Source organism: Calidris pugnax, unplaced genomic scaffold (genome assembly GCF_001431845.1).
Source record: "Calidris pugnax isolate Ruff unplaced genomic scaffold, ASM143184v1 scaffold102, whole genome shotgun sequence".
Classification (NCBI taxonomy): domain Eukaryota; kingdom Metazoa; phylum Chordata; class Aves; order Charadriiformes; family Scolopacidae; genus Calidris; species Calidris pugnax.
Genome location: NW_015090846.1, coordinates 4336226 through 4351515, shown reverse-complemented (window position 1 = coordinate 4351515; position 15290 = coordinate 4336226). Strand labels below are relative to the sequence as shown.

Sequence of the window (15290 nt, the reverse complement as noted above, 5' to 3'; positions counted from 1 at the left end):
ATCTTTCACTGCCTTTGTGATTCACATCTGCAGCCCAAGATTTCCAGGAAAAGAACCCATTTCTAGAGCACATTGCACACATATAGATTTATAGATTTATAACTTTGTGATCAAGTGCAAACAGTGGGCAACTGGAGAGTGGTTTTATTAGGCATTTTAAGAAAATACTGTAAAAGTTAGATTTGTCTTTAGACCCTTCATGTCTAAATGGGCTTGGCTTTGGTTGGCTCCAGTTTCCACTCACAGATCCCTGGTTGGGAGATCTCCCCCAAAAACCTTCATTTTCCAACAAACCCACCCATTCTGTATCAGGATTTCCAGGGTTGTGTCTGTCTTAGTTTGTGTCACTGTCACCAGATGCTGGTTCTCAGTTGCTTTGTCACCACGCCAAGAGGACTTCTCAGCAGGAGGTTCTTCACCTGGTCACACCTGCTTTTCATCTCACTTCATCTTCCACGGCAACAGAAGCAGTAAAAGAGGAGGAAATAACACTGCAAAATGAACCAAAATGCATTTAAATTTTTGTCCGAGTTGAGAAAAAATTAGCTTAAAAACTTCTTCTAGAGGAGAAAAATCTGGAGCACTAAAATGTACATTAGAAGGTAAAAAAAATGGTATTGATCTGGTTGGGAAACAAAAAGGAAACCAAAACCACGAATTACTTTTTCTAATTTTACTATACATTCAGTTTTCGTAGCTGTTCCCTGAAAGACATAGATTCAAAAGCATGTTTTTCTTTTGGTGAGATTTCCATGTAACACCACGGTAATTCTGGGAGGTCTGTTCTCTTCGAACCCTTCTTTCAAGTGCCTCATTTGAATTTCAACAAACGCTGTATATTGAATATTTAACCACCCCTGCTGCACACAGCCGTTTAAGATGCTTCCCCCAGAGCTTCCCCCCCGCCCCAGTACAATAAATATATGTTATTTCTGAACCAGTTCAGATGCATCAGGAAACCGTGACTATTTCAATACCAAGATGCAATTTGAAAGCAGATTTATATTTATTTAGGCAGGGGCAAGGAAATAAATCCATCCTGTGATTTTTCCCTCCTGGCCGAGGATGGAGTGTGACATCCCAAAGCCCCTCACAGGGCTTTGGGATGTCACACTCCATCCTCGGCCAGGAGAGAGGTGTTCAGCAGCTCTGGGAAGCACATCCCTAAGGAAAAAAACAATAAAATCTATCACTTAAATGTCTAGATGTGCTTTGGATAACGAGCACAATATAATCCTGCAATGCAAAGCGTACAGCAAGGAACAGCCCTGCCAAAGAAAAGGGGAAGAGACTAAAAGTAATTCAATTTTCATTTCACATTTCCATCGTCATGAGCCTTTCAGTTTCTGGAATTAATCCTTTTTGCCATACGGACCGTACTTAATATAGTTCAATTATCAAAACACGAGCTTATTTTTGTCATTCCATCCAAACATTGAGAAATTCTCAGTCTGGGGGACAAGAACAGCCCATTGTAAGATTTGGGATTGTTTAAAAAAAAGAGCAGCATTTTAATGAAGTGATCTTTTCACTTGATTTCACCTTCATCCAGAAGGGACATTCCATTTCCTTCATATGAAGATCCTCAGTTACAGTTTTCTTTGGATGGCTTCAGATTCTGGACTTTTAACAGTCCAACTGTCAATGTAAAAGAGAAGAAAGAGGCCTTTTGCTATTTTTGTTTTACAGCATAATCTCAGTCACATCTTCCTCTTCAATATTATCCTGGGCAATGCGCTTAGTACGGAAGCAGAGCTGTAATATGGTACCCAGAATATATCTTTATATATATATATCTAAACTATCTTTAATGCTCAGTGCTAAACACAGCAACGTTACCAGAAATGACTTTAAATGCCATGAGGCATTAACGATGCTCATCAGAACCTTGACATCTTCAAAACCCCTGCAGCCAAAACAAGCCCTAACACACCCGCTAAACAGAGCTCACAACCACGAGGGAAATATTGTGCTTAGATAATAATTTTATATTGATAATGTATCCAAAATAAATTAAAAAAAAAAAAAAAAAAGGAACGTGGATATTTTTTGTTTATTATGTGATAATAAGACTCCATGTCCAAATGGTGATCTCAAGTTAATTGCAAAATTTTAAATGCTATGTGGGAAATATACTTACATTTCCTGATGTGCAGGTTCTTCCACGATGGGATTTGCCACCCATCACAATTTTAAGTGTATCATAAATATACATGGAACACCAAAAAAAAAAAAAAGTTAAGAGGTAAGAAGTAGTAAACTTTTTCTCCCATTTTTAATATCTTCATATATATAATTAAACAACAGAACAGCTGATCAATGTAAATGAGGACAAGAATTCCATATCTTTTTTTTTTCAGTTTTAATGTGTTGAAAGATGTATTGTAGACATCTAAAAAATATACTCAAGTCGACCACGTGAATACCTCCATTTCAAACTGTCCTGAAGAATCTGGTATCAAAGTTTTCACTGATCAGAAGTGCACACAGAATGTCTCCCCCACAAAATGACTCAAATTTTTCCCGTTCTGTGTAGGGAACGTAGCAGGAAAAACAGGTACAAAATCAATCTCTCAAAAATCTTCTTTGCAGGTCCCTTTCCAGATGGGTGTCCTGTGACACGTCCCACCACTGCCATCCTCCGCCACCTGCACCGCGCTCAACTGCCATGAATTACATTTAAAACCCTAATTAACTGAAAGCTATTTAATTAGACAGGCAGAGCATGGATAATAGCTTAATACCCAGCCAGAAAGACTGGCTACACTAAAGCACGACTGCAGAAACCCCCCAGGTGGGCTCCTGCTGTCACAGAGTACACCAGGCTCCAAGGACCAGCAGCTCAGAGAGATGACACATCTTGTTTGTTGCTGCATTTAGAATACAAAAAAAACCAAAACAACAAAAAACCAACAAAGTGAAGGGTTTTGAGCATTCTGACATTGCCTCTAGCGATCAGTTCTGAAGGCTTGTGGGGAAAGGAATGGAAAACTCAAGTCCTGAGAAGGCAGTCGTGTTACTCTGACCTTACAAAACAGCCCCAAGCCCTTGGCTCAGTGAAACCCCCCCGAGATCCCCACTTTCAGAGCTCTTTACTCTCCAGTGGAGAAAACTCACATTATTTTTTCTGCACACTCAACAGTTCTAGCCGCCCAGCACGTCGTGTCCAACTGTATTAAGGTTTTCAAAGTCAGTGAGTATTTCCCAAACTCAGCTTACTCTTGCTTGGACTCGTACTCTACCGCAGAGGATGATGAAAATGAGACAAAGACACATTAACCACAAACGCAAACAGCACGTGTAAATACACAACAGACCGGGGCATGAAAGTTTGAGGGGAAAAAAAACTGCGTTTAAGAGCACTTTAAAGATGTACATTCTTGAATTTATTATGTGTAAGAAACCAGTAAGAAATCGAGAGAGGTCAGAGACAGATCTACTTTCAGGCTACTCTCATGGGAAACTAATTCTCCAGCTCAGAGTGAACTTGGTGGGAGGACACAAAAGGTTTAGGCACTTCTTCAGAAAATTCGGGGGGGAACCCCTTGTTTTTAGACAGCCATTAGAGTTTATTTCCCTTCTAGAGTCAGTAGGAGAAGCTGACACTGACCCTTCTACAAAACACCATCTGCATTTACCTCCATAGGTCTAGAGTTTTCCTACATTCCTCTCCACACTCAATTGTTATGTTCTTTACAGACAAGCTTCTCTTCCCACTTTTCCAAACTCAATTAATACACCATATTCCTTGCCAAGGTATTTGAGATCAATGGTCTTTTGAACTAAAACTCAAGACTACTGTTTTTTAGAGAATTTAATCTCTTAGAAAATGGCTTACTCCTTAACTTCCTCTGTGATCCTCACTTGGGACAGACTACCTGCTCCCTACAGATGAAGAACTCCTGGCCTCCTCTCCTCTCCCAAGGGATGTCACCTCCTACTTTTCCAGCAGTAAAGGAACCCACGTTGCAGCAGGAACAGTGAGGACCTGATCTAGAACAACGAGATCCAGGAGGACACTGAAGGTGCCATCACCTTCTTTTAGTCCATTCCTTTCTATGGGCAGCGATATCTCAGCCTGAATGAAACACAGCAAAATACAAACCACTGATTTGTTTATTTTTCTCTACAAACAAGGACTATCTTATTTGAAAAATTCACTGTCCAGTCACAGAGAACTATTTCTGCATTGGAAAAGTCTATAGCTTTGAGAATGCAAATTTCACTTCTGTGCAACCAACGTGGATTCATTATGAAGCTTAAACAACCAGCTTATTCCTAAATTCCAGAGGCAGCTTGTCTTTCCAAATCACAAACAAGCTAATACTGAAGAGCCCAACAAAGGAAATTCTCTTGGTGCTTCCAAAATCCTGTCACTGACTGAACACACCGATCCAAGAAAACCCACCAGCCAGATTCAAGAGTCTGAAGATGGATGAAGGAAATCCTTAAAGAGACTGTTAAATTACTTTCCAATTTTCTGAAAGCCCATTGCTCAAAATCTTGCAGAAAGCAATCAGGGTTAGAACGAAGCTCTTGGCATGGAATTATTCCAGCCACATACAGGTGAGGCTTTCTAAAAGCTCAACTGAACACAGAATAGCACATCTTTAAAGCATATTAGTTCTTTGAGGGGATGAAGTGTCACAACAACAACAACAAAAGTACACATGAAATAAAAAGGAAATCAGTTAATGATTTTTATTAAACTTCAGTGTTTCATAAAATAAATATGGTATATAATATCAAACAGTGAGAAATAAAGCACAAGCATGAAAAGCATGGTAACAAAAGTTACACTCATGACGGTGTTTAATACTTAGCACTTTAGAAACCATAAAGCCTTTTAAATTATTTACAAGCAGCGAACTATCTAACATAATTTACAAAGTTGCAGCAGCCTAGTCACGGAGTACTGGAGGGGAAAAAATGGAGAGACTGCAACGGAAGACCTTCACTTGGCTCTACCTAGTTAGTACTTTATTCCCTACCCTATTTTCCCCTTCTGTACGTAACTCTCCGTAACTTCCATTATTCTCTAAAGTTTAATAATTCCACTGTCCTGTTAGAGCTCAGTTCATCTCCAGGGTGGTGGTGTGCCTTTTGCACTTAAGAGACACGTATTCAAGTAACACTTCAAATAAAAGTAAACATGTGCAAACCAAAAGGTATAAGCCCACGCGACCCCTCCGGTAGTAGTGTCAGACCAGATGGAGCAGGCGCTCGTTAGCAGATTAAATTAGAAAATAGCTACAGATACCTACTCAGAAGTCTAACCGGGGCCAAAAATGAGAAATGGGAATAATTAAAAAAAAAAACAAACCAAAAAGGAACTGAACTGCAAGTATACCCTGTTACCACAGACAAAAATTTAATCTGCTGAAACACAAAGACTTTTTAAGGTCATAACTCAAGATTTAATATTTCAACATGAAAAGAAATCCAAGCCATTCGACTTATTTGGGCTTTTGAAACAAATGCAAATGTCTCTGTTTAAAAATTGCTTTCAAATGAGAAAAACAAATCAATATATATTAATATATCACCCAAAATAAAAAACGTAACACACTCTTGATAGTAGAGCATGCTGCTCATTCAGAATAAAGACAGGACAAAGAAAGTAGAATTACATTTCATGATGTAATAAAAACATTAAAATTTGTGATCATTAAGTGCACCATCATACAGGAGTAGCGTGCTCAGAGTGGAAATGTTCTATACCTACCAGAATCCATCTTTATTAAAGCAAACAAATCTTTAGGACACTACCTGAAACTGAAATCAGTAATAACTGTGCTCCATTCCGCTCGCCTTAAGTTTCAGCCAGGCACATTCCAGCTAGTAGCACCTGTATGCCTCTTCATGATTGTATTCCAGAAATCTTTACATTTGCAAACAATTCTGTTTGTTTTTTTTTTTAAAAAGACTGGCTTTTGCAATCCTTGCAATGCTTATCCTAAACAGATACTGCAAGTAAACTCTGTTCTGAGCAGCACGAGTTGGGGCTTTTTTCAGAAATCTGAGAGCTGGACTTAACGTTGGCAGTAGATACAGTACAATAATTTGATGTACTAAACAGTTCCTCAAAAAAGTCTGAAAGGAAGATTTCCCTAAAGACTGTTTAAAAAACCAAACCAAACCCAAAACACTTCACCCAAGATCTGTTCAATCCTTCTACTGAAGTTCAGAGCTTGCCAACTTTTAAGAATGACAGGAAAAAGGAGGGAATGAAGTGGAGAGGAAACAGAACTGAATTATTCCCAATTTGTACCGATGAAAAGCTTCAAGTAAAAGGAAATCCACTTGTTAAAGATCTTGCTACATGCAGAGTCCCTCATCAGTTGAAAGCCACAGTAGTTAGCATTGGGTGTAACAGCAGATTTATTATCCATACAAAAAAACACTGGCACCGTTCCTTCATTCTTAATAACTTGCATCCACGGTTTCTGTTTAGAAGCTTCTTAAAAAACGTTTATGGTTCTGCACATTTTCATACCAAACTGGAGGAAAACGGTAAACATGTCTTCTTTCGATGCAAATCCCAGCAATCTTCTCCCCAAGAGCTCAGTGTCATTTACGAGTCTGAGTCTTCTTTGGCACGGCGGGTCTCTTGGCTTGCCACAAGTGGTTGTGGATCGTGAGCGCATCCACGCTGACCGACATGGTTTTGGCTGGAATCACATTAAACTGTTTTCTGTCCGAACTGTACTTATAAAGTTTGTCAATCATTTTCTTGGTGATGCTCTTTGGCCCCGTTCCAGTCAGCTTGTAGATTTCTTCAGTGTCGGGATAGTAGCAGTAAAGTGCTCTGAACTGGCAGCCGGCATCGCGGAACAAAATGATGTAGTGGTTGGCATCACATTTCTCTAGTTCCTGCATTAAAAATAAACAAACAAACGTATCCACAGACGGTTCACGGTGAAAAACCTCATTTTATGCCAAGCTTTAAGCTTTCACATAGAGCTAAATAAATATTTACAGCTTTTTGAAACACTAGGTGATACTTTTTATTGTGAGTGCATGAATAATCTTTACCTCTAATATTGAAATCTTATGTGGTTCGTTCACTTTTCCAGCGAGACAGCAATGAGAGATAGCATTGTGAATAATGTGTTTGTTTGATTTGCTGCTGGGTTCCTTAAATAATTTTGGACCAAAGAAAAAAAAAAAAAAAAAGAGTAAAAATTATTTGCCCTACATTTATAAATATTAAGATTTTCATTCATCAAAGTGAAAAAAAACCCAACCTCAACTATTTTTCTACAATAGCTTATTTTTAGAGATATTAAGTAGAACAAAATGCACCTGACAACTTCTCAAAAATAACAACGTGTCACATTAAATACACCACAGCTTTTTATGACCTGTTCCTCAGAACCAATGCCCAAACTAAACCAGAAGAGTCACCTGTGTATTCTGCCACTGAAGCAATAGAAGATGCTGTCGAAGCGTTCTCCCAGTCTCTCTCTGTGTTTCTGCTGGGATTTCTGCTCAGTATTGGTAAGGATTCCATCGATTCAACTCTGTTGGAGAAAAAAAATATTAAATCAATATATGCCAAGACTTTGCTTTTTCCCCTCCAATTTTAAATTCACCAGTCACTGGCCCTGAATGGAACAGGCTATTGACCTTTTCCTCCCCCAGAACAATCAGATTTTCTCTGATAGATTATCAAAACAAATTCTATTATTCCTTTAGGAGAAAACAAAACAAAACTGCAAGTTTGTACGGAACATTGGAGTCAGTAGCCACATAAAACAGATGATGGATTCACTAATTGCTATTGCACCTCTACGCCAGCGAGCTGAAGCAAACAATACTGAATGTCAACACTATTTCATAACAGAGTAATAAAAAAATAAAGGAATTAAAAGTAAGCTTCTCTCTACCTCTGGGACGGCGTGCCACCAGAGTGTACGCTTTCGGGTTCAGTTGTTGCTGCTGAGGCCAAAGACAGACTGGAGCCAGACTGAGCACTGCTCAAATTATCCGCTACGAAATAAAAGAGAAAAGGTGAAACACGTTTTGTTAAAGCAGATTTGTTTGCTCTCTCAGTGAGTCTACGAATCAGAATCCTTACGTGTGGAAGAACACTTTGTGCCTGAATCACTGTAAGATTCTTCGCGATGGACCGACTTTGGCCTGGGTTTTTTGGGCTTTGATTTGGGCTTTCCAAGCCCTTGCTCCTCCAAAATTTGCTGCTGTTTTTTCCTTAGATATTCTTGCTTGATAAGTTCTCTTCGAGCCTTCTCTTCTTCTTTCCGTATTCGGTCCTCCTCAGCTTTGCGACTGAAAAGGAGACACAACGTTACATTCAATAATATTTTTCATCATCTTAAAGACAAAAAGAAGCATTATTTTCCACGTTATTACCGAGCTTCATCTCTTTTCTGTTCAACTTCAGCCTCCAACTGCTGTTTCCGAATCCGAGCCTCCTCAGCTTTGCGCTGCTGTTTCAAAAGGAACGCTGCGCGCTTTTTCGCCAGCTCGTCTTCTGCTTTCTGCTCATCCTGCAAAATTCAGAGAGAGAGGGAGTTTTAATGAAGAAAAGACAGTATGTTAAGCTGGACATCACATGATTGCTGAGGATTCCAGGAAGATTTTAGGAAAACATAAGCTATTACTTTTGGAAGTCTTTAAATTTTTAGAATTGCTGAGTGCAAATTAGAACTATATTGAACTTTTTGTTGCTCAAGAATAATTTAAGAGACAGTTTTATAGTTCTCTGAAGTCTGTGAGGAGAAAAAAGGGTCTCATCCTACTCTTTTAAGTATGTCTAACCAGCACAAAACCTTCTAGAACTGCAAAGTACAATGCAACTACAGTGTGGGGTAGGGTGGGCAGCATAAATAACCCCAGCATAAGGGTAAGGATTTGGAGTTTGAGTCAATATTAATCATACTATACAAATCCTGGTTCCCAGTAAAGTTAGCAAGGGCCAGGATTTCATGTCAAAAAGTTTTTTCTCCATGAGCAACTCTCTTCCAATGCAGTTTGTTAAAATCCTAATATCGCAACCCAAATGTATTGCTTTCCACCAGAAGGATGAAGTGGAGAAAAAAGAGTTCTAATACCGAGCAAATGTGTAACAATAACCAAATATAAAAAGGTAATACATTTACCTTGAAGAAAAAGCCCACACCAGACTTCTGATCACCTTCACTAATTATATCCGTGGAGCTATCCTGGTTTTCAAGTTCTCCTTCATCCGGAGCTTTCAAGTCAGACAAGTCCACTTCGATGAGATTAGCCTTGCTTCTCAGTGGCTCATCCACTGGGACATTTTCTTTTCCTGAGCCATCAGAAGAATTCAACCCCAGTTCCTTGAAGCTGTTATTCACCTCTTTGCTCATTTCAGAAATAATATTTGCATCTTTGGAGGTGGAGAGAACAAGCGACCGTTGATTGCTCTCATCGTGAAGTCTATAGGTATCAAAGAAACACTTTTCTTGAGAAACACTTCCATGATCAGGACTATTTTCCAAGCCAATTTCTGTTGGGGTCTTTGACAAGCTATTGGGCGGAAACGGTCTTAAGTGTGGTAAGGTTTCTAGGCTCGGTGTTGGGGTTTTAACACGTGTTGAATTTTGCTGTCTGTCTTTAGGGACTTTCAGATCAGCTGGTCTTCCCGATCGAGGACTCCTTCCTTGACCAAATCGAGGTGGTTTACGAAGACTGTTCATTCCAGTTGGAGATAGGGGCTCAACAAAATGAATTGATGGTTTTACCTTTTGGTCCTGAGAGTTACTTCTGGTTCCTGGTGATGGCACTGATGGAGATTTCATAAGTAGCTCCTGTTGCTGAGAAATCTTTAATATAGCCTGCTGAAGCGTACTAATTGTTTCATTTAGCTTTTCAATAGAAAGATCACATTCATTTATATCCACTTCAGTAACATTGTCTTCTAGGAGGGCCACAGAAATAATTTTATTTTTTTCCAAATCATGTATAGCAGCAGAGTCTTTTGGTTTATGTGGCTCAGCAAAAGCTAAGCTTTCTTGCATTTTTACTTTTGCTACTTCTGGAGAATCATTTAGCATTTCTTCTCTCTCCTCCTCTTTCACAAGAAACTCCTCACATTTGGAACCCAAGGAAACTTCATCCAACTCTTCACCGTTGTGCCGAGCATATTCTTTTGCAAAATGTTCTGGTTTAAGTGGTTGGGGAACATCAGGAGATTTCCCCTTTTTAACAACATGCAAGAAAGCAGCCTTGCCCAATTTTAGTCGCTGCCTTGCCGACAAGGCTTCCATCTTCTTCTTCTGAGCCTCTATTGCTCTTCGTTTCTCTTCCAACTGCATATGAAGCTGCACCAATTCAGAAGCTAAAAGATTAACGTTATCTTTATTTTGACTGTTGGGGCTTTGCTCTCGTTTTTGTTTCCATGTGGTCAGAGGTGCTGGGCAGCTTTCTGACCCATCTGGTGTGGTCTTTTGAGAACTGCTTGTGCTGGACTTTGTTTCGTAGCTATTAAGCCTCTGAAGCTTTCGTTCTGCAAAGTTGGTCATTCGGACACTGCCACTGGCCATTGACACACTGCTGACTTGAGAAATTGTACTCAAACACGGGCTGGAACGTCCGCTAGCATCATCCTTATCTTCATGTTCTTTTACCTTCATATCTTCTTGCAATTTTGCAGATTCTTCCTCTCCAATGTATTTAGTGACTATAGGATGGTCATCTATGACTACCAAATCCTGCTCAGCGTCTTCTATGTCTAAGAGATCCGACTCAGAGTCCTGTCTCACCATAGTCCACGTGGTATCTGGAACATGCAAATTGAGACTTTTCACATAACTCACATTGACTTTACTTGCTATGTCATCCTCAGATTTAGCAGCATGAAGAAAAAATCCTCCAGTGGATAGCTCCTGCGCGGAAGGATCCAAACTGCTACTCGCCAAAGGTCTGGAAGCTTCTAAACTTGCTTCCGCCAGTGCCACGGAATCTGCAGTACTGGGATCTGCAACTGGAGTGAAATCAGAACTAGAAATTGGAGTAAAAGTCCTATTGAGGTCATGCTCACCATGACTGCTATTTGTTTTCTTGCGGATCAAAGGCAAGTGTCCTTCATTTAATCTCTTCGTTATAAAACTCCTTTGTTTCCCCTCCCCACATTCATCCTCTTTATTGATGATCTGTTTTTCCTTTGCTGGTTTTAGGACGGCAGGCATTAAAGGCTCCAAGTAAAAACTGTCTGGTTTGCTGTCTGAAGTCTCACTGTTTGTTTTTGGAGACCACGCCATCGCAGCTACGCTGGGCACCCTGGCCGACGCGTTCTGCGCTTCAGCATCACCGCGGTTTGGCCTTTCTTCAGATCTGATTATTGCAATAAGCTCTTCGTCTTCATCCTCGATTTCAACGTTGTTGAGCAAGCTCTTCCCGTTAGTTTTCATCGACGGAGGATGAGGCTGATTTTTCGGAGTGACATTAACAACATTTGAGGCAAGGCTGTCTTTGCTGATGGATCTAGCCAGGCTGATGCTGTCACCAGAGCCAGGGTCCACGTCACTGCTGGCAGAATGATGAAGAGCAAACGGTGTTGGCTGAGACAGAGGCCTAGGAAAGACAAGAAGAGTCTGCTGACACCTTAAGCACAAAACATTACAATCTGTTGAACTAAGGACCGTGACACAGACAGCTAAAATTTTTGCTCCATTTGAAAAATGTATTCTGTATCAAAAGTGAGCAGCAGCACTAAATAGTAACTTCATATACTTAAATTTTCAACAGTACTTACGAAAATCACATTTAAAGTATTTTCAACTGCAAGCCTAAAATCAAGTCATCTCTGAAAATGTACATTAAAAGGAAACAAAATTAAGCACCAGTTCTAAAGAAGTGGTACCACATGAACCCAATGAAGTTTTCCCAATGTCCTTTAATTAAACAATACTGTAATAAAAGCATCTGTTACCTGGGTTTCCGCTCTGGCCACGCAAGAACTGACCCTCGTGGCTGCCCATCAACACGGGTCAGAGAATTAGAACGATGTCGATGACCTGAAATATGTCTTAAATTGTTAATGGTTTAGAAGTGGTCTTGAAACTTTCACTTTACTTGATAGCAAACATAATAAACTCTTTCACCAAGAGATGGCAGCAGAAAATAGATTTGCCACAGACAGACAAAGCCTGAGAAAATGACAATGGAAAGTGACCACATACACAGAATCTGACTTTCGGATTTCCAACTGTGAAACTGTTCAATTTGCTTTCCCCACATTAAAACAAGAAAAAAAAAAAAAGGAAAGAAAAGAAAAGAGTCCTCACTGCATGTAGTCAGAGCCTAAGCAGTTGGAATGTTGGGTTGGTATCTTAGCTGATAAAGGAAAAGAAATTCTGAGCATCTCTGTGTAAGTATAAAACCTAGGTTTTCAGTAATTAAAAAAATATTTAGGCAAAATACGTCAAGTATTAGAGTGAGTTTGTCATTCTGGATGACAATCCTGCTTCCTAGGACTTTTGCTAGTCTTATGAGCATTTGACAAGTGGCTTTTTCCTTTCTTTTCACAGAATTGACATTATTAGCCTTAATTTCTTGCCCTTGAGATTCTGAGAAACATGCTCCTTTGTGAGAGAAAAACATTTTAAAAATCCAGTAACTTTCTAAAAGGCCTTTAAAATCTTCTCATGCAAATAAAGATGATTTATTCAAACTAAACATGCTTACCACTTGGCTGACGGCAGTTTAATTCAGTTTTAGATCATTCACATATACATACTTATATTTTTATTCAATACTGTACTGACACTGGGGGTCATTCCCAATTGAAACACAAATTCAAGGTTGACTTACCAGGGCTGTCTTCTCCCTGTAATGATTTTTGTTGCTTTTGTCTCAAAGGGAGCAGTGGATGGGAAGGGCTGAAGGCAGGGCTTCCTCCTTTGACACTAATTCAGAAAAACAAAAATGAATTACTACAAGAGTTTTGTTTCTATAACGAGAGAAATTATATAGGTTTGAATTTACACTGGGAATAGTTGTGACCATCCTCTTTAAAACACAATAATATCTCATTAATTTTAATGTTAAAGAAGTTATTTAAAGAGAACAAAAGATTTTCACATGTACACAATACAAAAGCAAATGTACTACCTGAAACCAAACTGTTTGAGTTTCTAAATACAGCAGATTTAAAATGTAGCTTACGCAAATAGTACATTAGAGACAAAGTAAAGGCTGAAATAACTTTTTGGCTGCCATTAAACCTGCATCTGCTGAAAAACCTTGTCATTAACCTTCTTGTACTTTAGATCCTACTAAAGTTTGTCTTCACATCACTATTCCTAGAATATAGATATTAAAACGAGCCACTTGGACAGTTTTCATAGAATCATAGAATGGTTTGGGTTGGAAGGGACCTTAAAGATCATCTAGTTCCAACCCCCCTGCCCTGGGCAGGGACACCTCCCACTAGAGCAGGTTGCTCAAGGCCCCATCCAGCCTGGCCTTGAACCCCTCCAGGGATGGGGCAGCCACAACTTCCCTGGGCAACCTGGGCCAGTGTCTCACCACCCTCAGAGTAAAAAATTTCTTCCTGATATCTAATCTGAATCTTTTTTCTTCCAATTTAAAACCGTTTCCCCTTGTCCTATCATTACCCTTCCTGGCAAAGAGTCCCTCCCCAGCTTTTCATGTTTCATTTTTGTTTCAAAATAAAATTTAGAGTAATTTCTATCACGCCACAGTGACATTTACTGGTGGGGCTTGTTGGCATTTGCCAAACCAAGATCAAACCTAACAGTGCAAAGCGTTTCTTTGAAATGGAGAATATTTGAGACTGACTGTGCTCAACTCACATTCACCCAGCTTGTAGCAAAATCAGAACAGTCAGCAGCAGAAATTCCTAGGTTATCCAAATGGAAGTATAAACTGAAGATCAGACTAAACAATATGAGAACAGACTTACAGGTAGTCGGGCTCCTCAGGGTGCAGGTAGTACCTGCTACAGGCTTCGGGGCCGGTCTGTGCCGAGGGCTGCAAGTCTGTGGGACCCGTAGCAGCGGGGCTGGCCATGAAACTGCGCTTCGTTGCGTTGGAAATAGGAACAGGCGGGCGACTGCTCTTCTGCTGCAACACTGTTTTAACTGGGCAGGCATTTATACCATTAGCACAACTCATACTAGCCATTAAAATAACTAAACAGACCTGTAAGCTTGCAGATTGCAGGACATTAGGAATCAAAAGCTTATGAAACAACACCGGGATGAAACCTCACGTATTAGTCTTTATTTAAAAATATGTATATTATGATGGCTTTAATGGAAAGAACGTTACAAGTAAATAATTAGTGGTTTTAGGGAAACAATTACCTATCTCATTCAAAAAAATAGAACACAAGTGGATCTAGGACTAACTTTCCTTACATTTTTACTGCTTTCAAAGATCGCCAGCAAGCAGAAAATTTGGGTAGAAACAAAACTCCAAGGAAAAACCACTGTGCACCAGTTTCTTTGTAGTGTAAGTATTTCTTAAATAACACGCTAACATTTATCACAAATTAAAAACTTACCATCTTTTATTTCCTGAATATCTCTTGGTTGTACAAAGTCTGGTTTGACATTCTCAAACCACCAGAAGAGTTCCGCAATGAATACCATGACGTTAGGCTAAAATGTCAAAAAAAAAAAAAAAGAAAACACACATCTCAATAAAAAACCACATACGATTTACCCACATTTTCTTAAAAAGTATAACCTTCATTACGTTTCTTACCTTTAAAACCAAAGGAGCATATAACATGTCCTCCAATGTGAGGTAAAAGCATTTGTTTAGATATTCATTTGAGAATTCTCTCAAAAGTTGAATATTATAGAGGCTGTCTGCAATTGATGTTACCTCCTTCAAACAAATATCTAGAAAGGTGAGAAAGATGAGCAAGTTACCAGACTATTCCAATGTATTAACCTGCCATCCACAACGAACAGAAAAGCTACATACAGGAACTCCACAGACAGCTTATACACCATCATTTAATATTTATTGGCTACCAGTGACATTTCTCTACCTGTCAAATACCAGAGGGATGGGAAAAGAAGGGAGAAAAACATAGATAAAAGAGAATCAATTTTGCATTCATTTTAGAATCCATATAGGATTCTGCCTGTCACAGCAACAGAAAAGGTAAGCAGGCTACAAAGAACACACGTGACAACAAAATACAAAAGCAATTAAAAACAGACATCTTGATTTGCAAGTAATAAAAGGTTACTCCTAGGATTCACAGTGCTGGTTCCTTCTGAAAACATTCAGGAGCTCTGCAAGGTACAACATATCTGAGAATTTAA

At 39.3% G+C, this 15290-nt stretch overlaps 1 protein-coding gene across 2 annotated transcripts in view; it reads right to left on the bottom strand.

Moving 5' to 3' along the window:
- Nucleotides 1-2347: 2347 nt before the first annotated feature.
- The window catches only part of CAMSAP1 (calmodulin regulated spectrin associated protein 1), a 38177-nt gene continuing 25234 nt past the window's right edge, over nt 2348-15290 (bottom strand). For both annotated transcript variants that reach the window (XM_014942925.1, XM_014942926.1), the window contains 12 exons: nt 14719-14858; nt 14516-14612; nt 13913-14090; nt 12799-12893; nt 11918-12002; nt 9123-11559; nt 8374-8510; nt 8081-8289; nt 7890-7992; nt 7408-7523; nt 7036-7154; nt 2348-6873 (listed from right to left, as the gene is read on the bottom strand). In XM_014942925.1, the coding sequence (XP_014798411.1) occupies nt 6571-6873; nt 7036-7154; nt 7408-7523; nt 7890-7992; nt 8081-8289; nt 8374-8510; nt 9123-11559; nt 11918-12002; nt 12799-12893; nt 13913-14090; nt 14516-14612; nt 14719-14858 (4019 nt within the window). In that variant the 3' untranslated portion in view covers nt 2348-6570. The remainder of the gene's footprint in view (nt 6874-7035; nt 7155-7407; nt 7524-7889; nt 7993-8080; nt 8290-8373; nt 8511-9122; nt 11560-11917; nt 12003-12798; nt 12894-13912; nt 14091-14515; nt 14613-14718; nt 14859-15290) is intronic.